Raw genomic sequence first — 22,958 nt, 5'->3', positions numbered from 1 at the left:
TCTCGAGGAGACACATTCTTATGGAAAAAACAACGAATGGCTCCGCCCCGCCCAGTTTCTACTCTGAAACACCAGTCTTCTCTACTCGCTCGGCTTCAAAAACACACCCAGACAGCACCCAGTGTCCCGAGAGGAGAACCGACTCAGTGGTGGTCAAAGTTGATTGGCTTTACGGGGAAATCTCTAGGTTCCACGCGGCAGCAGGATACACAGACAGCTGTTATCCGCCCTTTCTCCGCTTCCGGGTTGCTTTTGCTTACATACGTAGCTTTACTATCGTCGTGATACAGTGTTACCATGGTTACAAATAACAGCTATTCGATGTAGCACATCCCAACTTCCTTGACAGTCCCAGTGTCCGCCCCACTGTCATCACAGAGACCCGCCTGAGTCCGTGGACGCGTCTGAGCTCACCTGCATCCTGGAAAGCGCACGAGACAGCAGCCGTCCATGTGTTGCGCGTGAAAACAGAGAGCAACCTACTTGAAGAGAACAACTGAGAGTTGAAGCTTTTTTTTCTTGTTGTTTTACTGTCTGTTTTCCGGGTAGTCATGCAAGATAGAGGCACATTCACCAGCCCTTTTCTCAGACCGAGGTGTCTGTCTGCAGCGGCGCCGGCGGGGAAAGCCAAACTAACTCACCCGGGGAAGGCAATTCTGGCAGGTAAGTTCAGCACTTTTTTTACGAAGCGGAAAAGTCAAGAGGTGGGGAATAGATTTCACTTATATGAGTTACGCGGAAGTTAAAATATATCCTGCTCCACACTTTGATGCTCGTGTTTCTAAAGCAGAGAGGAGGATTATAACAGTGGTTTAAAAAGTATCCCGCAAACAAAACGACGAACTTTGCAGGATAAATATTAAAGGGAAAATGAAACAGTCTTAAGTGCTAAGAAAAACAGGTTTTAAAAGAGTAGGGCATCTACTGCAACGTTATAACCACGTCACTATGCAAAACCAGCCCAATGTCCATTTTTATTTTTATCGTTGCATGGATTACAAACAGGGCACTCCTCTCAAATGACACGTTTCACTTGAATGCAATGGTAGCATTAAATCAGTGGAGCCGCACAATGACAGACTGTGTGAAGGCAACATCACTGGCTTCTATACATTTAGGTTTAACTGGGTAGACTAGTTATTCCAGCCAATCCTCAGATTTTACCCTCCAACCATGCTGACCCCTTGACCCCTTTCAGCTGTAAAAGAGAAAATTTATGGCCTAAGAAGAAGACACAAATCTTCTTCCTCATATCTGACCTGCTGCACTGAAATGATTCTATCCTTTAATCTAAGGATCTCCTCTTCACTTTACTTAATGCTGTTTAAGTGGATTGATGCAGCTGTTTTGCATATTGTCTCGGGAACATAATTGAGTGTTAATAAAAAAAAGTAAACATTATCGTATTTTATATTTTTCCAGCTCTCTTTCATATATAGATGTTTAAATGTACACTGTCTCTCATCCTTAAATAATCAAAATCTGCTGATGAAAACCATGAGATATGGTCTGTAAAATTCTAGTAATGAACTTCTTGTCTCACATTTGAATTCTGTGCCATCAGCTTGTGATTAATTTGTTTTAATACTGCTGATAAAGATTCAGTATTTTTGCTTGACAGATTTATAAATCTATTAATCAATCATCTACTTTTTTTACCAGCTTAGATGATTGACATTTCATCACTACTTCAACCCTGCTTGTTTTAGTCGTTTACCCCCGCTGAGGTTCAGAACCTCCAGTCGTCCTCTCCTGCTGCTCTATCCCTTCCAAACCCCCTGGACCCCCTCTTGTGACGATGATGAGGGTTCAGCAGCTCCTGATGATGAAGAGCCTCTCAAAGCGGCTGCTGTTTGGCAGCTCTCTGCTGATTTCAGCCTTGCTTTCTGGCAGCTTTTACATTCTGAATATTTCATCAATCTAGTTTTTTTTTAATTTTCTTTATTATCATTGAGGATTAAGCACTTTACTGCTGCAGCTAATGACCGTTGAATATTTTGCTGATATTTTATTAAAAAAAGATATTTAGGCTTAAAATGTAAAAAAAAAAAGGTGAAACTGCACGTTATAAGTACCAAAGGCATGTGACTACCCCAAAGTAAGCTTGTTACCCAATCAGCTGTTTAAAACTGAAGAACTAGTTTGTTATATCAGTGAAAATAAAAAGCATATAACTTTCAGATTCAAGAAGACTGAACCAGATTTTTTTTAATTAACCAAAATACTATAGAAATATAGGTAAATTTAAGATTCTTTCAGAATAAGTACTCTCTCTCCTTCTCTCTCTCTCTCTTTTTCAGCTGTGGGTGGCCTAAAATATACAAGTAATACAGACCTAACATGACTGTAGAAGCATTTGCATCATTTGTAATAAATTCCAAAAAAGCACCTGGTTCACAAAAGATTTGCAGTACACTTAATCTTGCTTTTCTTTCCCCTTTTCTTATGCATGCACTTCAAACTTTTGACAATGAATTTCATATTCAAGTATTTATATGAACACCCCTTTAGATATTCTGATAATTCTTCCCCTTAAACTGTCTACAATCCTTCACACGCGTTTCACTGCCTTGTCTGAAAACATAGTCCGTCAAAAAAGGTTCAAATATGACTTTAACACTTTATTGCCAGTGTTGAGTTATTTTGTGATAGGAGCAGCATGAATGCTAAATAACAAATCTCCTCTCCTGGCTCCTCTCCTGACTCCTGTCACCCTGTCAGCCTCTGAGAAACAGAGAAGTGGCTCTGTGGAGAGACCTTCCCCCTCCCCCCTCAGTCCCGTGCAGCCTGATTGACTGGATATGGCCCAGTGTTGCTCCTCTTCCTCCTTGCTGTGTCGTTCAGCTCGTCTCAAGCCTGTCTGTCCAGTTTTGCAACAACAGCACGATTGCATTCTCTCTGTCTCAACCTCTGACTCCTCCGGCTTTGGCTGTGAAGAAACCTCTGATCAGTCACTGTTTGAAAGGTATCAGAATGACAGTGTGTGTCAGCATGTGCGGCTCGATGAAAGTAGATCACTGGGATGACTCAGCAATTGATTAACTGCCACTTGGATCAGAGAAATCACCCATCCAAAACTATTTCTGATATTTAACTTAGACAGGACTCAAACTTTCCCACTGCAGCTTGACATGCTAAAGCTTCTTTTGATTCAGCTGTTGTGGAAAATTGTGCCACACGTACTTGCCTGAAGGCTCTAAGTAGACAAAGCAAGAAGTAGAAGGTCAGATCTTAATGGATTAAGAGCCCACATAGACCGCGGTTGTTTCAGAGGAGGGGTTTGCAAAGCTTTTTAGAGGTCTGTGAGCTCTTTCTGCTCCCATTGGTTAGTTTAAGTCATCTCAAAACAGCCTCTGTGATGACTGAAGTTGAGATACAGAAGGAAGGAGCATTTTATCTGTGTTAGGCCTGAGGGGGAGAGAGTGGCCTAAATGGGTCTCTGGTCTTGATTTGTCCACACTGTAGTTCATTCATGCCCAGTTTTTACTTTCATGTTTAACCTCTTCAAACTGAGCAGGAGAAGTGGAGAGATGGGTGAAGAGAGAAAGTCTCTTTTTTTCTATGAGAAATTTGATTTTCTATTAAAACAGGCGTGTTTTTCTGTCACTTTGCTGCTCTCTTTTCTTCCCTTCTCTCTTTCCCTCTCCCTGTTGGGCCTGAGGGCAGCCGCTTGGCTTCTCTGAGTGCTTGTCTCCTCTAAGGCTCAGAGGGCTCATCAAACTGTACGCTTACTCCCTGTTTTCTCACGTCACAGGTGACGCACTCAACTGTCGCCTCCCCTCCACTGCTCTGCCGCTCACAGACCTCGGGTCCTGCAAAGTGAGATAATAAATCACAATGCACTCCCAGCATCCCTCTCTGTAGCAGCTTGTCAGTAAAACACAGAAATGAAGAGACAGACAGAAATGAATACAGTTATTTAGAATAGTATATTTATTTAAATACGGTATATTTTAGCCTTTATTTCTCATATCTCAAAAATTATACTGAACTGTTCCCTGGATTTAACTGGGGAAGATCCACTGTGTTAAGATCAACCCTCATGGTTTAATTTATTCTTCATTGAGTACAAATGAATTTACAGAGACTTGAAACTTGAATTTGCTACAGATATTTGTCAGAGTTATATAACCGTAGCAGGGTAATTGATTTTCAAGTAATTATCTTTGAGTTTTAGAGAACCCTGACACGTTAGACTTGAAGGATGGATTTCCACTAACAATCTGTCAGAGGCCTTGACAAGCTTTTTCTCAGTTAGCTTCATGGGGTTGTGCAGCCTTGAGAACATGTTTGCCTCAGTTGTTTCTAACTGGTTCACAGCCTTAACCTGGTAGAAGCTAACTTTTCTATCTTGTTGTGTAGTCTCACTAAAAGCAGCTGCCTTCTACATCTGGAAACAGAGGTAAGACGTGATGCTGAAGCAGACAAATAAAGCCGTAGACCATGAAGTCAGCACATAAAGATGAAAGATTGCTCCATAGAGCTGTGCTTATTCATGAAGTCTCTTCGAACACAATCAGCTGGGATTTAAAAGGTGGAGACGGCATCTCCCATGAGCACCATCATCCACGGCGGTAAAGATGTGGCTCTCACCAAATCATGCATTTGTTCGGGAAGCATGAAATGATTACTTGACCTTTTATAACACTACTTTCTTTGTTCAAGGCAACTTTTTGCAGCATGCAGAGTGATCAGATCCTTTAATGTTTTGTAATGTAGCAAATATCAACTTTATTACTGTTACAGGATGTCTGACCCAAACAAAGGCACTCCAATCTAAAATGATTTAATTTTTGCATCAGTGTAGGAGAAACACAGTTCTAATTTTAGTTGAAAGCTCCGAACCATACCGTTACATTTTCATAGCTGTTTTTGAGTGCAGTGTTTTAATAGATTCATTAATTGATTGTGTTATCTATTTCCCAACACAAATTTTTATTTTGATGCTCCAGTGAAAATCTGAAGCAGTAGCTCCCTGCTGATCAATCAGTGCAGACAAACAAACACTAATGATGCATGTTGTGGAAATTAAACACACTGCTGTCGTTATCCAGTAACAGCTAAGAGCCTAACAGCCCGCTGTCCCTACTGTCTAATCACTCTGTGTGTAATAGTCCTCTTGGTGTAAAACACTGTACAATATGCTAGCTGCAGGGCTCTCATCAGTTAATCTAGTTTCCATGTAATATTAATAAACATCCCTCCTGTAATTAAGCCTCAGTGTAGCATAAGGAAGTGTTGCCCAGGACAGAGGAAGCCGGAAAGGCCAGACGTCAGATGAATAATTCTTTTCATGTTTTGCGCTTGGAAACAGGAATATTACGTCGCTATTAATAAGACAACAAATGTTTGAAGTGATCAGTCCTCTGGCTGCGTTCTTCATTTGGACTTGAGATGCATGGACCAAATAACATCTTACCCTGAGACTCCAGAGAATTGAAAATACAGGATTCTTATCTAAATAAGGAACATCAGGATGAATAATAGATAGATTCTGTGAGGAAACTGCTTATTAATCTGCTGGCACATGCTAATATACACATCAAAACATTACTGAAGGCTTTGGATGACTTTTTCTCAGGGTGCACTTTGCTTTAAAAGCTCACAGTTGCTCCAAAAAGTTGCAGACTGGCTCTGGCTCTCTATGTTGCTGTTCAGAAAATGTTGTTTTGAAGGAGATGGAGCTGTCATGTTCACAGACCATCTCATCTTCTTCCTCAGAGAAAGGGAAGCTTCTTAGTGGACCAGATGTGTTGGTGGCTCATTAGAGTCACTGAAGCAGGCAGGACAGGATTTCAGGAGAGACTGTTCCTCCCTGTCATCTGGCTGTCTGCCTGATCACCTGGACTCCTCGAAGCCTCTCAGCGCTGCTACTGTGGTGACTGGGATTTTGTTTTTATGTACAGCTTATTTTGGAATTGTGTGCAAAAACATGTTTACATACACAGGCTGTGTTCAAGAATCCATAAACCTAAAGATACAGTTCAACCATCTTGACTGGAGCTGTTCTGACCTTGATACTAGTATGAAAGAATAAGGCTGTTTTTATATACTACAACAGTTCAATGAAAAGAACTTTATAATGGAATAGAATAGAATAGAACTGTACTGTCATTGTAACAAGTACAACGAAATTGAAGTCACAGCAGCAATCAAGAAAACAAAAGTAAGAAAGTGTACAGAAAGTGCAAAAAGGTCCATAAGAAAATAGATGACGACAGCTTGTCCATTATTCTCCAGTTCAGCCAGCCTCCACCTCCACAGGGTCCAGGACTGAGCCTCTTCAGTCATGCTCCATCTCTGTCTCCTAGATCCTGTTTACTCACAGCAGGTGAAGCTCTTTCAATGTGGCATTGGTGTCTGATGTTAGCTCCGTTAGCCATGTCTGTGAATAGCATGATGCTACTCTGCCCTCTAGTATTCCCTCTGTTGCTGGGTTAGCACAGCTAGCTCGTCCATCTTATTGGAGATAGATCTTAGGTTCCCAATAAAGATGGATGGAAGGACAGGTCCATGTCGTCACTTCTTAGCTCACACCTGAGAACCAGCACGTTGTCCTCACCTCCTCCTCCTCACCTTGTGGGAAGACATCAGGCCTTACACCAGTTAGCATTGACATGCTACAGGCTGCTAACAGCTGAGTTCACATGTAAACAATGCAGCCATGGTTACATGTAGGATCTCCAGACAAACACAGGAAAAAAAGTAGTAAAAATATCACTGAAGCCACAAAAAGTTTGGTGTCCATGACCAACAAATGAGCCATACAAAGTAATGATCCACTCCAAATACAAAGATTACGAAAAAGAGATGAAAAAAGATGCAAGAAACTGACAAAAAAGAGTGAGCTGCTGCGAAAGGCAGCCATAACCAACAGGGGGGCGCCTAGCCACAAGGAGAAAATGCTAAAAAAAAAAAAATCTCTATTTAAAGATCAGGAAGAGTGAAGATTCAAGTTTGTCTTTCATTGTATTGACCAAGGAATTGGGCTACAAACAGATTGTTTGTTCTTCCTGTATAGGAAACAGCAAAAGTCAGATTTGTTCCCAAATAAATACAATCTTTTTTTGATAGTATTAAAAGGTACCAAAGCTTAGGAGGAAGACAGATATACAGTCATAATTTCAAGCAGGAGCTGCTGCAAGTGATAAAGAGAGACAGAACAAAAAGGAACTATTTATCATCTTAATTTCTGTGGTAATAAAACACAAAATACTCAACCCAGGTGATATGGGAGACGTCCATTAGAGCCCCGACTCTAACACTGTGAAACAGACTGAGGATAAATGTGATCCAAGCCTTATCACCAGACCTTAATAGAAAACTTCACTATGTCTCCCGGGGTCAAATGAGAACAAAGTCAGGCTTGATTTGGCCGAGGGCCTTTGTCAAAGAGCTAAGCTGATGCTGTATCTTGGATCAGGATTCGGCTAGGGCTCAGCTGAGAATTTGTTCGTCACATTGTAGCTGAAATACCAATAAGCTTGTTCAGTTATATACATTTTATACCTGAGTTTCTTTGCAGTTTGTTTTTTACAAGGCTCCATATGCCAAATAAAAAAAAAAACTCAGGCCAGGCCGCTAGAAAACCTCAGTATAAACAGTGCATCATAAACCCATGTTTCCTATCTTTCATGAATCAAACTGCTGCTCAGTTAGTGGACGTTTCATATCTTCGAGTCTGTAGCGTCAGATTTTTATCACCTGTGCAGATTTTCAATATCAACCCAGTGCCATTTCCATTTGTTTTTGGTGTAATAGTAAGTGCCAAGGATCTATGAGGGCACATTGATTTTATGACACAGCGTATTGGAGAGTTGGGTGATGAGGAGAGGAGGAGGAAGGTGCTGCTGAGAGAAAAATGAACAACAGGAGAAGAGGGCGAGCATGTGAGGATAAAGATTAACGACCACTCGGTTCATGTAACCCACGTTTGGCGGCGACGCTGCAGTCGTTTAGAGCATCATCTGTAAATGTGTGTGTTGGATGTAGACTGTAAAATGAAATGGAAGGCAAACAAACTGCTTCTGCTCCACAGGCGCTGTGTGTGTGTGTGTGTGTGTGTGTGTGTGTGTGTGTGTGTGTGTGTAAGTGTGTGTATACCTGTGTGATGAGGATTGATGGTGTTTGCAGTGTATCTGCTGCTGAGTTGCTGCTGGTTTGTTTTCACTGGTTTCGCTGTCTGAAATGAAAAACAATGACTGGTGTTTGTTGTCACCTCTTTCCTGAGTTACATTCTGACCCACTGATCCAGGATCAGGACAGCTGTAATGAAGTGTCATGTGATTTCTGTTATGTCTCAGCTGGATTACATTTACTCACCACTCGACAAAGATTAGAAGAATTACAGATCACTGGCCTGAAGCGTGACTCAGATTAGAGGGTCTGTGGATTTTACTCTTAAGTTAAATAAAGGTTTCATCAAAAGCTGATATGTGTTGAGTCATTAATACAGTTATTAAGTGAATTCAATAGTTTCCACTTAATTTAGAAGCTAAAAAACAAACCATCACCCTCAATATAAGTTCTTTGACTTTTTAAATTGTAAATTAATAAGCTAATAACCTAGTAGTATGTGTTGGTTTTGGCACCTCCTGCGCTAAAAAGCCAGACTCTATCTTTTTGCTGAGTCGTGTTTTCTAAAAACCTCATCCTACTTTTCATTTTAACAGCAGAGTTTTCCTGCTGTAGCAAATATTTCCTTTGGGAAATGGTCAAAAAGACTACCCATCAGTCATAAAAAGGCACCAGCATCCATTTCAGCCCATTTCATAGCCAGGCACTCTTCACAGAGGCTTAAAGTAAAAGCCACTTTTCCTGTATTGATTTCCTTTATTAAATCAGGCTCACTCACAGAGGAGGAAACCTTGATAAGAGAGAGACGCATAAGTCTGAGGCTTTTAAGGGTATTTAGTTTGCTAACAATGCTGTCCTAAATTCCCTGTCCTGACTCTGTTAGAGTTATCTCAAGTGGAGGCTCTGCTTCGAGGTGCTGCAGTGATAAAGGTGGTGTGACCACACTGACATGTGAGAGGTGCCAAACTGTACCGCCAAATAACACGTGGAGGGAACATAAAGAAACACTCAGCGCTGGTTTTTAGCAAAAGTACATAGAGAAATATAAAATAGTTAGTCTCCTACCAAGAGGAAACACGGTCTGTTAGATCCCTGTCTGTGCAATAAAGATATATTTCAGGACAATCCTCAAACTTCTCTGAAGTCACCTCAATTTTCAGCTGTAGAATATCTTGAAGAATTTATGTAGGAACTATAAAGTTGTCATTTGTGTAAAGAAACACTTTTAAGAATCTGAGGGCAAAGTTGGTCTTTAGATAATAATTGGAATCTATAAATAGATAACACCATCTGCTCACATCTGATTTTCACAGAAACAGAGAAAAGCAAGACCCCTGCCTGTTGGAAGCACTTCTCTTTGAGAAAGACTTAGATTCTGTGTGCTGGGCCATTATTTCAATCTTTAACGGGTGGGAGAAAAAGAAATGATTAATTCATCGTCAGTATAGCGATTTTTTGTTTTGCAGTTTTCTTTTGTTCAAAAAACTCTTTTTTTTTTTTTTTTTTTCAAATTTTAATCTCTCGTTTTAGTCTTTGTTTATAGCTGGGTTGGAAAAAAAGTTACCACTTTTCTCCAGCAGAGGGCGAGATAATTTTCTTTGGCTATCTAGTACCGTAATGTCAGATCCCCTGATTAAATCATAAACACCGATTCACATGTGATGTGCAATTATTTTGGAAAATATGATTTTTAATATTGTTTTTAGACATGGTTATCATCACATATCTTTTTCCCATGGACTGGTCTTAAAAAAAAGCAAACTTAAACTCACAAAAATTGGAAATATCAAAGAATCACAGTTCAAATTGAATTGGCGTCCCAAAAATGGTAAAAGAATCAAATCCGGAAAAAAGCGCATAAGATAGGACAGGATAGAACTTTATTGTCATTGTAACAAGTACGACAAAATGGAAGTCACAGCAGCAATCAAAAAAAACAAAAGTTAAAAAGTGTATAGAAAGGGCAAAAAGGTCCATAAGAAAAAAGGTGATGACAGCTTGTCCATCATTCTCTAGTTCAGCCAGCCTCCACCTCCACAGGGTCCAGGACTGAGCTTCTTCAATCATGCTCCATCTCTGTCTCCTAGATCCTGTCTGCTCACATCAGGTGAAGCTCTCCCAGTGTGGCGTTGGTGTCTGATGATAGCTCCGTTAGCCATGTCTGTGAATAGCATGATGCTACTCTGTCCTCTGTTGCTAGGTTAGCATGGCTAGCTCGTCCATCTTATTGGAGATAGATCTTGCGTTCCTAGTAACGATGGATGGAAGCACAGTTCCAAGTTGTCACTTCTTAGCTCACACCTGAGAACCAGTACGTCATCCTCACCTCCTTCTCCTCACTTTGTGGGAAGACATCAGGCCTTACACCAGTTAGCACTGACATGCTACAGGCTGCTAACCGCTGAGTTCACATGTAAACAATGCAGCCATGGTTACATGTAGGATCTCCAGACAAACACAGGAGAAAAAGTAGTAAAAATATCACTGAAGACACAAAAAGTTTGGTGTCCATGACCAACATCCCAGCCTTATTATTATTTTGATATCTGTGGTTATAAACTGCTTCAAGTCTTCTCATTTGGCAGAAACATGCTTAACAAACAGAGAAATGTTCATGAAAAAGAATCGGAGGAGTTAAAATATATCTGGAATTTCTTTTGTTAGGTCGATGGGTGTATTTGTGTGTGTTCATGCTTTTGTGTAAACACGAGGTGTGTGCCTTACTTGCTCAGCGAGCTCTTGTGTGTCTGTGTCATTGAGTTAATGGAGGGTCTTGGCCTGGGTAATGGAGCCCCTCCCTGCAGGCTGGCTGGATAATTTAATTAATGTCATCCCTCTCTCCTCTCTCTCATGACTCATCTGTAGCTCGTATCAGCCTTTTGAACACTCGTCCTCACTCCACCCATCCTCTGTGGCTGGACCCACTCTGGTCACTCACACGTTCATGGATCCAATTGTTCTTTTTCTTTGTTCCATATTTTCCTCCTCAGTCTCTCTTGATAACGAAGATGCAGCTGTGTTTTTTCACACTTGTGTGACTCTCTGTTCAGTCGTTCACACACAGCGCAGTCTCTGTGCAGTGAAGCCGAAGCTGCACCAGTTGATTTATCTTCTCTCTGCTCGTTCCTCTCCCTCCCTTGCCAAACGTTGCTTTTAATGTTTATGGAGGGAAAGCCAGTTGAGTCGCTGTAATGATCCATGATGTAATGGCCCCTCTTTGCAAGACACAAGACTGACTGGGGACTGGACCAGGCTCTGTTAAGCACACCTGGTATACTAAGTTGATGTAAAATGCGAACAGAGCTGCGTGATCACTTTTCCTTCCTCTGCACTCATATTTAGTCAAGCGACAGGTAAAATAATATCTAAATTTCATGTTTATAACATCTGGTCTTGTTCTCTGTTTCTCAGGTGGAATCGCAGGTGGCATAGAGATCTGCATCACCTTCCCCACAGAGTACGTCAAGACTCAGCTGCAGCTGGATGAGAAAGCCAATCCACCCAAATACAGAGGAATAGGTAATCATCAGTGGCGGCTGCTGGTCAGTCAAGGAGGGCAAGCTCATTTTTTCCCGACCTACATCATAAATGTGTGAATAATAATAATAATAATAATAATTATTATTATTATTATTATTATTATTGTTAATGTAAATTCTACCCTCTGTTCCTTTTCGAGAAAATTATCTGTGACCCTGTCGTACCAACCAGGTGTTTTTTCCAGGGATTTTACCGGTGTTCTCTCACTGGCCATCAGAGCTAGACTGCTTAAATGGCCTTGGCCCATTGAGTTCCTCTCTGAGTGACAGGGGGAGAAGCTCCACAGCTGCAGCTGTAGCTGCTTATTGGTGAAAAGAGAGAGAATCTTTAAACACAACGCTCGTCGTTTTTGGGAAAGGTAAACTCGCTGGGGATCGATAAAGCTTCCGGATCAGTCCAGAACAAGTAAATGTAGAACTCAGAAGATGCCCCAGTGAAGAGTTATACTTCGAGATCGCTGACTGGCTCATTTTACTGTCAATCAAAAAGGGATTCGGCCTCAGACCGATCATCCAATCATCATGCAGAAGCCCAGCGCCCAGGCCAGCCCACTGCCTCATAGACCCCCAGAGACGCTCAGCGTCCGATGGGCGGGACAAAGCCCAGCGTTTATCCAATGACTGTCCAGTTTCCGCAGTGGAACAACCCACTCTACACTTCCCCGCTGAAGTCAGAAGATGCTAAGTGTCCGACTGTGTTAAAGAGCTGAGACGCTGCGGGGATGAATGAGAAGGAGGTCGAGCCAGTTGCCTGTGATAGGTAGCTGATTCTGAACAAAAGATGAAGGAATTCTTGCACATACTTTGTCAATGAAATGTACACACAGCAGTACATATCACTACTTTGTTTTGGGGGACATTTGAAGGGAAGCTGAGCTTCCCTTGCATTCTTGGAGCAATTGCCACTGGTAAGCTTGGAGTGTGTTTGAGTGTTTGACAGTTTTTTAATAGCTGCCCATAAATTTAAGGTGGAATCATTGTTATCATAAGACATTTAGCCCAATCAAAAGGTGACTTTTGAAAAATCGAACACCAAGACAAAGTGTTACTTAAACAAACAGATCAGTTGATCAGTTTGGTTAAGCTACAAAAATGTCATAATGCTAGACAAATCTCCTTTTTCTCACAGAAGGACAAGATAGAAACCTCAAAACAAAACAGAAACACATAAAATCAAATCAAAGCTAAAATAACTTAAGAACAGACACATGCTTTTACATCAAGGACAAAAATGGTACTTTTTAAATCTTTATGTTGCTCCATATAGCAGCTGCTGGCCGAGCTTAACTTAGCCCAAAAAAGGTAAACAGAGGAAGAGAGCAAAACTATTCAGCCACCCATCCGTCTGTCTTTCTGTTTGTCTGTCTTCAGTATTTTCTCTCATTTATCCTGTCTCCCTCTCTCAGGGGCTCATTATCTAATTACCCATCATCCCCAGGTACATTAGGGATTCTGGCAGGCTGTCACCGGGCTTGTTTATATGACTTACAACAGACCAATGCACACACGCACACTCACTATCCATGCTAACCAGTGTAACATACACTCACACTCCCACGCACACACATGCCAGTTGTGTTAGTGTGGGCTGCAGCTCTGAGGATGGCAGACCATGCTAATGAGCGCTGCAGACAGCTGTTGCTCTTCAGCTCAGCTGTGTATTTGAGGAGACGGCAGAGCACGGATAACAGGACTGATGTGTACGAGAGCAAGAAGCCTTGAGAAGTTCAAAGGGAAATGACAAATTTTGGGGAAATTGGCTTGAAGTTGAGATATACCTGCTAGTAATTCTGTGATGTTTATTTTGAATCCAGGTGTTAGCTTAACGAGATTAATTGTAATTATACAGGGCACCAAAAACAATGAAAAAGTCACTTTTATCTCATCCATTATGCCTTTGGAAAGACAACCCATATGCCTCACATGTGGTTGAGATATATTTAAAATAATTGGTGCCTTTGAAACACTATAATTATAAAATGTCAACAGTAGCATCCCATCATCTCTGGACCTCTCACTTATTGTCTATAAATGACACGGCCTCTGGGAGTGACAGCACAGTTCTCAGATCTCTCAGCGCAGCTGGCAGAGGGTTGGCGGATGGTGGCTTTTGGTTACAGTCCGACAAACAGCTCAGGAAGTGAAAATGAAGGTGGAATAGAGAGACAACAAAAGAGTGTAATGTTAGCCTCACTTAAACTGTTTGTATCGAATATCTGCCTGTGGAAGCTGAGATTATAGTACAGCAGATGCAGTAACAATATTCAGGATTATCTATATGGATTGTCTGTCTTTAAAACACTGAGTTTGTGTCTCTTCCTCCAGGTGACTGTGTGAAACAGACGGTACAGGGTCATGGGATCAAAGGACTGTACAGAGGACTCAGCTCGCTGCTGTATGGATCCATACCCAAATCTGCAGTCAGGTGAGTGATACAACAGTTTTAAAATATTCAAAATATATCTATCCAAGTGCAACTAATTTGTAAGTGTATCACAAACAAATGTATTTTCACGTGACATTTTACAAACCTTCCACTGTTTCATGTGATATCAGTGCTATTAAAATAGGACAAGAATTTCTCAACTCTAAATTCCTTTAATTAGTAAATCAGAAGTACTCGAATTAAATACAAAAACTTCCCTTCACAGGATTTTCTTGTAACTTAGGCAAGCTTTGATAAAGTCAGTGAAAACATCAAACAAATCTGGCCTTTAAAACAAGAAGTGTGGCTTCACTGAAGACGCATTTTCCAAATTTCATGCACAATATTAATATTAGATTTTTATCATGGTTTAACAGTAGGTCTTTAAATGAGCATCTGTGTAGAAATCTGAAAAATGTGACTTCAAGGCCGTAGTTAAATGAGCAGAGAGACCTGGAACCACCAGCTCTCATTCTCCAATTATTCTAGCCCATTACCCACAAGGCAAGGCATAAATGCCACACTAGCCTTCAGTATAATTACGTTATTCTTTTTCAGCAATGACATTTACTCACACACATAACAGCGCGTGTGTGTGTGCACACACTCACATACTCACACATGTTGCACAAAACTAAGCTGGACACCTTCTTTGTTACCATTTCTCTGTTATCCTCTTTAGTATTTCACTCCTTTCACAGCACTCACTCCTTCCTTGTGTGTGTGTGTGTGTGTGTGTGTGTGTGTGTGTGTGTGTGTGTATACAATGCTGGAGGGAGAGGCTGTCTGTACGATGGAGAGACAGGCGCAGCCAGGCGGAGCAAAGATGCCACTCAAACTCAGGCAGGGTCTCAGTAGAGGAACAGAGGGAGACTTGTGTTGATACCCTGTCAATAGATGTGTGTATGTTTATGTACAGTGTGTGTTATTGTGTGTGTGCGTTTGTGTGTGCACATATGAGTGTGTCAGTCAGCCTTCAGCACTCTTACAGAGAGTATGAATGGGTTGTTTCTGCTTTGAGGAGTGTTTCCCTTTGGTAATATGGCAAAGAGAGGTTCAGAGGTTGACACAGAGGCACATGTATGAACCGGTACTGAGGTTCACTGATCATGGTCCTGGTTCTTTATTTTTTAGCACTTTCTTGTCTGAACCTTTGGCCTTTATGACTTTTTGGCAACTCCTGTTTATAGTGGTTTCTCCTTTTTTTTTTGTAATTTCTGTTACTCTAAAAATTACATGGTACTTTTGTTTGACATCATCAAACATGGATCTATAAAAACTGAAAACAGGCTGATTTAGCAGCAGGCTGTCAATCACCACATTTGACCTCAGTCGGAGCAATATCAGAAATCATGAATAACTAAGCAAGGGATAATGTAGAGAACAGCTTAGTGTCGGTGTCTTGTTCACCTCTTCAAGATTCTAATTTGTCTTACCAAACAGAAAACAATGAATTGACCTCAGCAAATGACTTTACTCAGACTTTATTATAAGAAAATAATAATAAGAAGAAAATACCACATTTCACAAGTGGCTTCCTTCAGTGCTCATCATAAATGTAAACCTAGAGAAGAATGCCTTGAAACCACATCAAAATATGCTTTGAAATTAGGGATGGGAACCTTTTACATTTGAAACTAAACGGTACCTGGCAATCGGTACCGGTACTTAACGGTACCAATTTCAGGTACTTTTTTGTGATTATGTGGTAAAAAATATCAATTTGTATACATTTTTTTCAATTTAACATATTTATTCTTCAATATATAACATTGTAGTGCTGTGTTCATGTCCAGTATGAAAAGTCGCCAACTCTGCCAGTCACAAGGATGCGTTTAGGAACCTAAACATGGTACCTTTTGATTTGACATAAATTGATACTCAGTACTTTTGACAGAATTCGGTCGGTACCTATAATAGTACCTAATTGGGTACCCATCCTTATTTAAGATTAAATTTAATTAAAGAAGCACAGTTGAAAAAATCTGGATACAGACTTAAAAAAAAGTTCAAAAATATAGTATTTTAATGGCCGTAATTTTACCAGTAGTCTATTGTAGATATACAGTATCTTTGTTTTACTGAAGAAATATAGTAAGTTATTGTTAATTAAATATACCATAGTGCTTTAGATGAAATGTTAATATTTGCTAGTCATATTCTGGCTAATAAACTTCTTTACAATTTACAATATGACTACTGTATCAAAATATATTTACTTAATGCAATTATTTGCCTTTTTTGGTAATTCAGAGAAAATAAGAAATTTCACCTTATAATTGATACAATTTGGAAAACAAATATGAAAAGACAAGAAAATACAAGAATGAATAAGTCAGAACAACTTCAGCCATTTACTTTTGTTTATTGTAATAAAATGAGCCTGACAGAAAGTAGCATAATGCAAACTTCTTAAAGTAAGTTAAAACTACAGGTGTCTATGAGAGGAGCTGAAAACACAACGCAGTTCACAGCAGTGTAAAAACTTGAACTTTTAGAAAGAAAAAGCCTCCTGTAGTGACAGGTTATGTCTTTAAAACAGTTTTTTTTATTGAAGCAGAAGTGAACAGATGGATAAAATAAAAGAAAATGTCACAGACATTAAGACCACTCAGTAGGGAACAATCAGATCTGATTCATTGCAACTACCTTGGCACCCTTCCACTGAGCATCACTTCCTCTGAGTCGTTTGTTCGATCTTTCTTTCACCCCCATCCTTTCGCATCTTCTTCCTCCCTAACCCTCTTCCTCCCCCATCCCATTAGCTGATTGCCTGCGCACCATCATGCACCGCACAATCTGCTGGACGCTTGTCAAAGAGGTAGAAGAAGGACAGAGAAGAGAGCAGTTGACCTTTTTCTCCCCTCAACCCTTCCTCCATATTTACATCCTTCTTTTTTTCTACCTCCCTTTCCTGCTCTTCTCCTCATCAGCCCACCTGACCTTGTAGAAAGAGCCTCTAATGAAGATTGGGGAGCTCTCCACTGTCCACAGTGACTCATCTCTGGCTGTGGATGTCAGACAAAACATGATGTGTCATTTTCTGAGTGTGGAGTTTGGGCCACTTGTTATGTGAGGAGGGGAGACTTTAGAGTAAATTGGCTCAGGAACAGAAATGACGGCAGCGTATTTCTTTCCAGCGGCTTTTAATGAATTGCATTTGTTTCACAAGGTTAGTTATTAAGTGCTCGGATTTACAAAGCTGTGGGGTTTTGTTCATTTTTTATCCCTTCCTTTGGACGCTGTTTGAAGCAGTGTGCAGAAGAAAAGAAAGGATGGATTTATTTTATGTTTTGTTTGTTCCTGTTTAATGAAGGGAGCCGGTTAATTGTGTGGAGCCTTTGTCTCAAAGCAAACAGACTCAGGGCTTAGAGTTAGACAGATGAGGAAAGGTAATGAGCTGAAGAAAATTCTGAGATAGAAATGCAGATGGAAACAACAACTAGAGTCACACGTGTGTTGAATTTCTTTTGCGATATTGGTGACGTTGGCAGGTAAACAGCTCAAACAGGCAGAGAGAAGACGTAGAGGAGAAACAGAGCATTAATCCGGACCAAGAGTCTGTCCTCCCCCCCGCCCATCTGCTAAATGTACCGGGCAGCGTCCTACCTTCACCACAATTCAATTCCATCTATAAATAACCTTTCTTGTAAACGACTCGCTGGCACAACATTTTCTGATTGAGGAGATACATAAACCACACCTTCCTCTCCCTCTCTGCCTGCATCTATGGCAGCTGTTGCTGGTCATTTGTTAGTAACAGGGAAAACATCCTGTGTTGGTTCATCTTTAATGAGGATACAGGCTGGACCACAAAGTAAAACCCAGAATGTTTCTTGCACTTGTCTTCACTCGCAATGTGACATTCAAGGGTTTTTAATTTGCCCCAACGTGCATGTGATTTTCTTTGCTTCCCATTAGCTGTAATGATCTGGAAACATCTTTGTTTTCAAACTCACGAGTACATGAGTAAAAATGCAATCATAGAAGATGTGATTTTTTTAGCTTCCAAGTATTAAAACATGATAAGACAGTTGAGTAAACACACTGTGTAGATCTGTTTTTCCTGGTTTGGAAGTAAAGCCATCTTTCCATATGGTGTTGCACGATGAAGAACAATGAATACATAATTTGTTTCTTAGGAATATAAAAATTAGTCATCTCTATCTTGGAGCGCTGTGTTAACTCTCCCATAATCCCCTGTGTGCTCTGTTTTGGCCTTCAGGTTCGGGGTGTTTGAGTTCCTCAGTAACCATGCCAAGGATGAGTCCGGTCGGCTGGACAGCACCAGAGGTCTGCTGTGTGGGCTGGGAGCCGGGGTGATGGAGGCTGTTGTGGTGGTTTGTCCAATGGAAACTGTGAAGGTATGTTACCAACTGATCTGTGGTCAGATTTCATGTGTGATCACTTTTACTTGTCCGTCTCATAAATGCTGCACATCACACACATAACACACTTGCCCAAAGTAATCAGATGTATAAAAAGCAGCGGATTGTCTCAGAGGATTCATGATTCATTGCATTGAATAATGTGTCGCAGCTGGATGTACTATGTCATGTATCTGTACAAATACACTGTATCCAGTTTTATCTGGAGTCTCTTCAAAACAGTCAGTCTAAACATGTCTGACATCTCTGTCACAGTAAAACGAAATGCTGTTTTTGGCTGATCCTTTTGTTTTTTTTGTTTTATCTCTGAAGGTCAAATTCATTCACGACCAAACTTCAGCCAACCCCAAATACAGAGGCTTCTACCACGGAGTAAGAGAGATCATCAGGCAACAGGGTAAAACAGAGGCTTCAGTGCATTTAACTTGTCTGACATCTAGTGGTCATTTTTTGGTAGTGCAGCTTAAAATAACTCTTATTTCAAAGTGTGAGGATTCAGCATTGATAATTTTCTTTTCTTATACAGAAAGCGCATGATACATTGACCTTATTTTTTTCCCTGAAGGATTAAGAGGAACGTATCAGGGTCTCACTGCCACTGTGCTCAAACAAGGATCCAACCAGGCTATTCGATTCTATGTGATGACCTCTCTGAAGAACTGGTACAAAGGTCAGTATGTATACATCCTTCTTGTCGATTAGACATATTTAAAAAAGAGACAAATTCTGGTTGTAATTTTCAGTCCTAACATGGCATCTTTCATCCAAATTCTGCCAAACAGGCGCAGGGTTTCACTAGCAGAACTCCATGTGAGCATCCTCATTAAATGATTTATTTTTGTATCCTTCCACCAGGTGATGACCCCAATAAAGCTATCAACCCCTTGGTGACTGGAACCTTTGGAGCCATAGCTGGAGCAGCCAGTGTCTTTGGAAATACTCCTTTAGACGTCATCAAGACACGGATGCAGGTAAAGAACAAAGCTGACATTGTAAAGCTCTGTGTTCTGGGTTCTCTTTCTCTGTTTTTACACACTGGCATTGTTTAGAAATGGTGATGCATTTTGCTTTCTTTCTTTAGGGCCTGGAAGCTCATAAATATAAGAGCACATTGGACTGTGCTGTGAAGATCCTGAGAAACGAGGGGGTGGCAGCGTGAGTACCCCTCCCAGCACTCAAAATAGTTACTGCTTTTAAAGCATGGAAAAACTCTTTGTATAAAACATAGTGTGTGAAGAATTAAATTAATAGACTTTCGTCCAATTTTTTTGAACTTTTATCATTAATGCTATCTTTTCAAAGACCTCAAATATCTGCTTGGCTTCATGATATCAAAGTGTTAAAAGATATTGAGAAGAGTCATCTGTCTCTTCTTGTCTTCCTCTGTAGATTCTACAAGGGGACTGTTCCTCGGCTGGGCCGGGTGTGTCTGGATGTGGCCATAGTCTTCATCATCTATGAAGAGGTGGTGAAGGTCCTGAATAAGGTCTGGAAGACAGACTGAGCAGTCGGAGCTGCAGAGAGGGCGGTGGCTTCCTGCTGATCTGAGTCTCTCAGACCTCCTCTGCCAGTGAGGGGGTGAGACAGAGAACTGGACTTAGATCAGTGTCATGAGCTAACAGGAAGCCTATAAGCTCACAGGGCGGAGCTGCAGAGATAAAAGAAACTCAGTGTCGCCCACATCTGGACAGCTGGAGTGTATGCAGAGCTTTGCTGCTCTGGACCAAGACACCTGACACGATGTAGTGTTTATTTCACAAAGCAGGGTTATAAAATGAACCAAATAAATGTAAAAAAGATGCTTTATCCCAAAAAATAAATAAACTGTTTTAAAGTAATGAACAAAACCTTAAAACTAGATTTCACGTCATGTTGGCATCTGTTCGTAAAGTAAATCTTTGCAGAAGTTCCCCCTTTTTTCCAGCTATTTGGTTCTTCTACTCCGTAACCTTGCTTTGTGAAATATGACCCCTTAGTGAAAAATAATATGATACGTCAGCAGCTGTTTTGTTTACAGCTAGTTTTCAGGTGTCAAACTGGATTCTCTTGAGTTTTGTTGCTTTCTGTCTCTTCTTGTGCCTCATGTGGTTTCAGATCCAGAGGAGCCAGACTGCAGCTGTTTGCAGGTTTACAGTCATATTAACTGCAGGAACATCCATAACTAGGCCTTTAATAGAATAATTTCACATTTGTAAAATGTGCATTATTTTTATAAAAGTAGATTCTTATTTAGTTATTTACTAGCATTATAGTTTTATCATAAGATATGATATATATACATTATTCCTGTGCCAAATGCCAAACCTGTTACACTATGAAGGTGTGTTCAGAGTCAGAACATGGAAAAGTAGCCTAATGATGTGGAGTGAACGTTATGACTAATGATGTGGCAAACTTTTAAATGTATTTATTGAAAGCTGAATGTTGAATATCTAAATATTTGGGAGACTATGTGCTGTTAACTTGTGCCACTTGTGTCAAGTTTTTCTGTGATCGGGTTTGGGTGTGAAATATTTTAAAGATGTTAGAAAAAAGATATTTTATTGCTGTTTTTCACTGTGAGTCGAAATGACAAACACGCAAAGTAACCTCAGAGCTCCTTATTCTCATCTAGTGGAGGGATGATAGTTCATCAGGTCCTCCTAAAACCAGCTTCCAGGATTATTGTAATCTTTACACCTGAGGCAGTTTTCAGTCTCTCGGATTCTTCCTTACAGCCCTGACAGCAATGCTTCCAAACACAAGGGTCCTCCAGATCTTAAAATATAAACAGTTGGAAGTTAAATAATTGCAGAGGTGAGAAGAGAGAGGGTCTTGTTGCTACACATTTTTGTTGTTTTGACAGTTTTAGTGCTTGGTTTCAAATGATAATCGAGCTAGCATCAAGAATAACTTTGTGAGCAGTGCAAAACAAGTGGAAATTTTTGATGACATTCTCCTCTAACATTACACATTTGTTGTTTCATCCTCACACAATGATTTACCCAAAAACCTGTTAATTTTTAGAGGGGACTGATAACTTATCTCATTAGATCCTGGGCTGTCAATACCCTAAATCATCTCTGTTCATATCAGAAGCTGACGCTGTGTCTGATATGAGAACAGCTCTGTGTACACCTGAACGCTGCTTTATTTAAAGGGGCCAACCATTGAAGTCACGATCTGTTTAAATATGTTTGAATGCTATCATGTTCATTCATTCAGGTGTGTTTTTATTCCCGCTCATGTGCCTTTGACTGTTGTGTTTGTTGGAAAATGAACTGAATTAATACCATCAACTACTAGCAACTCACAACACTCTTACGTGATTTTCCCTGCAGTTTGAAAAGAAATCATTACAAGATGTGTTTGCCCCAAAACCATTATTAACCTTACTGACACACATGTGTTTTAATTGAACTAATTTTTCAAAAATGTTTTTTGGCAGCAAATACAGACTAATAGAAAGTGTTATTATCATATCACGTCAGTGTATTCCAAGGCTGTGTGTATGTGTGAGTGTGTGTCTCAGGAAGGGATGTAGCTCTGTATGATGAAACTTGTGCAATAAACATCGTCCCTTCCTTCAGTCCGCGCTAAATGTAAATTCCTGTGTGGTGTTTGTGTGTTTGAGTGTATGTGTGTGTGTGTGTGTGTGTGTGTGTGTGTGTGTGTGTGTGTGTGTGTGTGTGTGTGTGTGTGTGTGTGTGTGTGTGTGTATGGAATGGGTGGAGGTCTGAAAACTCATTAAATCAAGCATCTTAAAACTCGGAAGCATGCAGGCTGATTGTTTTCTTATCCTCCCTCTCTCGTTGGTCTCCTGTTCGGCCTGTTTGGTCACAACAGATCACGCTGGGACAAACCATTGGGAGCAGGGAGGGGTGGAATCGAACAGGGAACTCATTGTTTCAGTTTTGGCTGATGCTCATGTCCAGTGATTCAACTACCCAACGCTCTCTCTTACACACTCTTACACACAATCACACACTTCATATCCGCGGCCGGTGCCTCAGTGTTTGTTGTGAGAAGGAATGCACGGCTCTCTGGAAAGGACTGAAGTGAAGGGAGCCTGTAGGGTACAATTTGGCATCAATGAAGAAATGAACAGTTTTTTTCAGGGCTCAGGAAGTTTCCTTATCAGACTTCACATATGAGTTACCCAAACCCTGAGGAAGCCAAGCATTCAGACTTTGAGGTTTATTTTATGTATCTTATTTCCTTAGATGTATGAATAATAATAATCTGCACTATAATTGCTAACTTGAGCTTTAAAAAGAAATTAAAGAAGTACTTCGTTGGCTATTTGCATGGAGCAGTAACAGAGCCAAGAAATCTGTAGTTTCTTGCCCCACAACTGTATGTAATATGATTATAGTATGATGGCACCACACAGTGGAAAGTCTGAAACAGTGTAACATACATAACAGTCATAAAGATAGTTTGACAAATATGACTTAAGAGAACTTTGAGGCATAAGCTCAGAAATGAAAAATGAAAAACAGTTGGACACCAAAAAGTTTGTCTGAAACTGAAGGTGGGGCTATTGCTACA

At 40.5% G+C, this 22,958-nt stretch overlaps 1 protein-coding gene across 1 annotated transcript; it reads left to right on the top strand.

Moving 5' to 3' along the window:
* Window positions 1-121: 121 nt before the first annotated feature.
* On the top strand, window positions 122-22,005 carry LOC141790450 (tricarboxylate transport protein B, mitochondrial). The gene is made up of 9 exons (XM_074670331.1): window positions 122-663; window positions 11,488-11,595; window positions 13,941-14,040; window positions 18,266-18,404; window positions 18,741-18,825; window positions 18,994-19,098; window positions 19,284-19,399; window positions 19,510-19,583; window positions 19,818-22,005. The coding sequence occupies exons 1-9, from the start codon at window positions 552-554 to the stop codon at window positions 19,930-19,932; spliced, it is 954 nt and encodes a 317-aa protein (XP_074526432.1). The 5' UTR covers window positions 122-551; the 3' UTR covers window positions 19,933-22,005.
* Window positions 22,006-22,958: the final 953 nt, after the last annotated feature.

Source organism: Halichoeres trimaculatus, unplaced genomic scaffold, assembly GCF_033239565.1.
Source record: "Halichoeres trimaculatus isolate MK-OKI-2021-1 unplaced genomic scaffold, fHalTri1.1 fHalTri1_scaffold_5, whole genome shotgun sequence".
NCBI lineage: Eukaryota > Metazoa > Chordata > Actinopteri > Labriformes > Labridae > Halichoeres > Halichoeres trimaculatus.
This window is presented reverse-complemented; position numbering and strand designations above follow the sequence as displayed.

Bases quoted from the DNA above. Each gene is read 5' to 3' on its own strand.
- LOC141790450 (XM_074670331.1), top strand. From the start codon at position 552: ATGCAAGATAGAGGCACATTCACCAGCCCTTTTCTCAGACCGAGGTGT. The intron at 11,596-13,940 runs GTAATCATCAGT...CTCTTCCTCCAG, and splicing joins ACCCAAATACAGAGGAATAG to GTGACTGTGTGAAACAGACG. The intron at 19,584-19,817 runs GTGAGTACCCCT...CTTCCTCTGTAG, and splicing joins AGAAACGAGGGGGTGGCAGC to ATTCTACAAGGGGACTGTTC.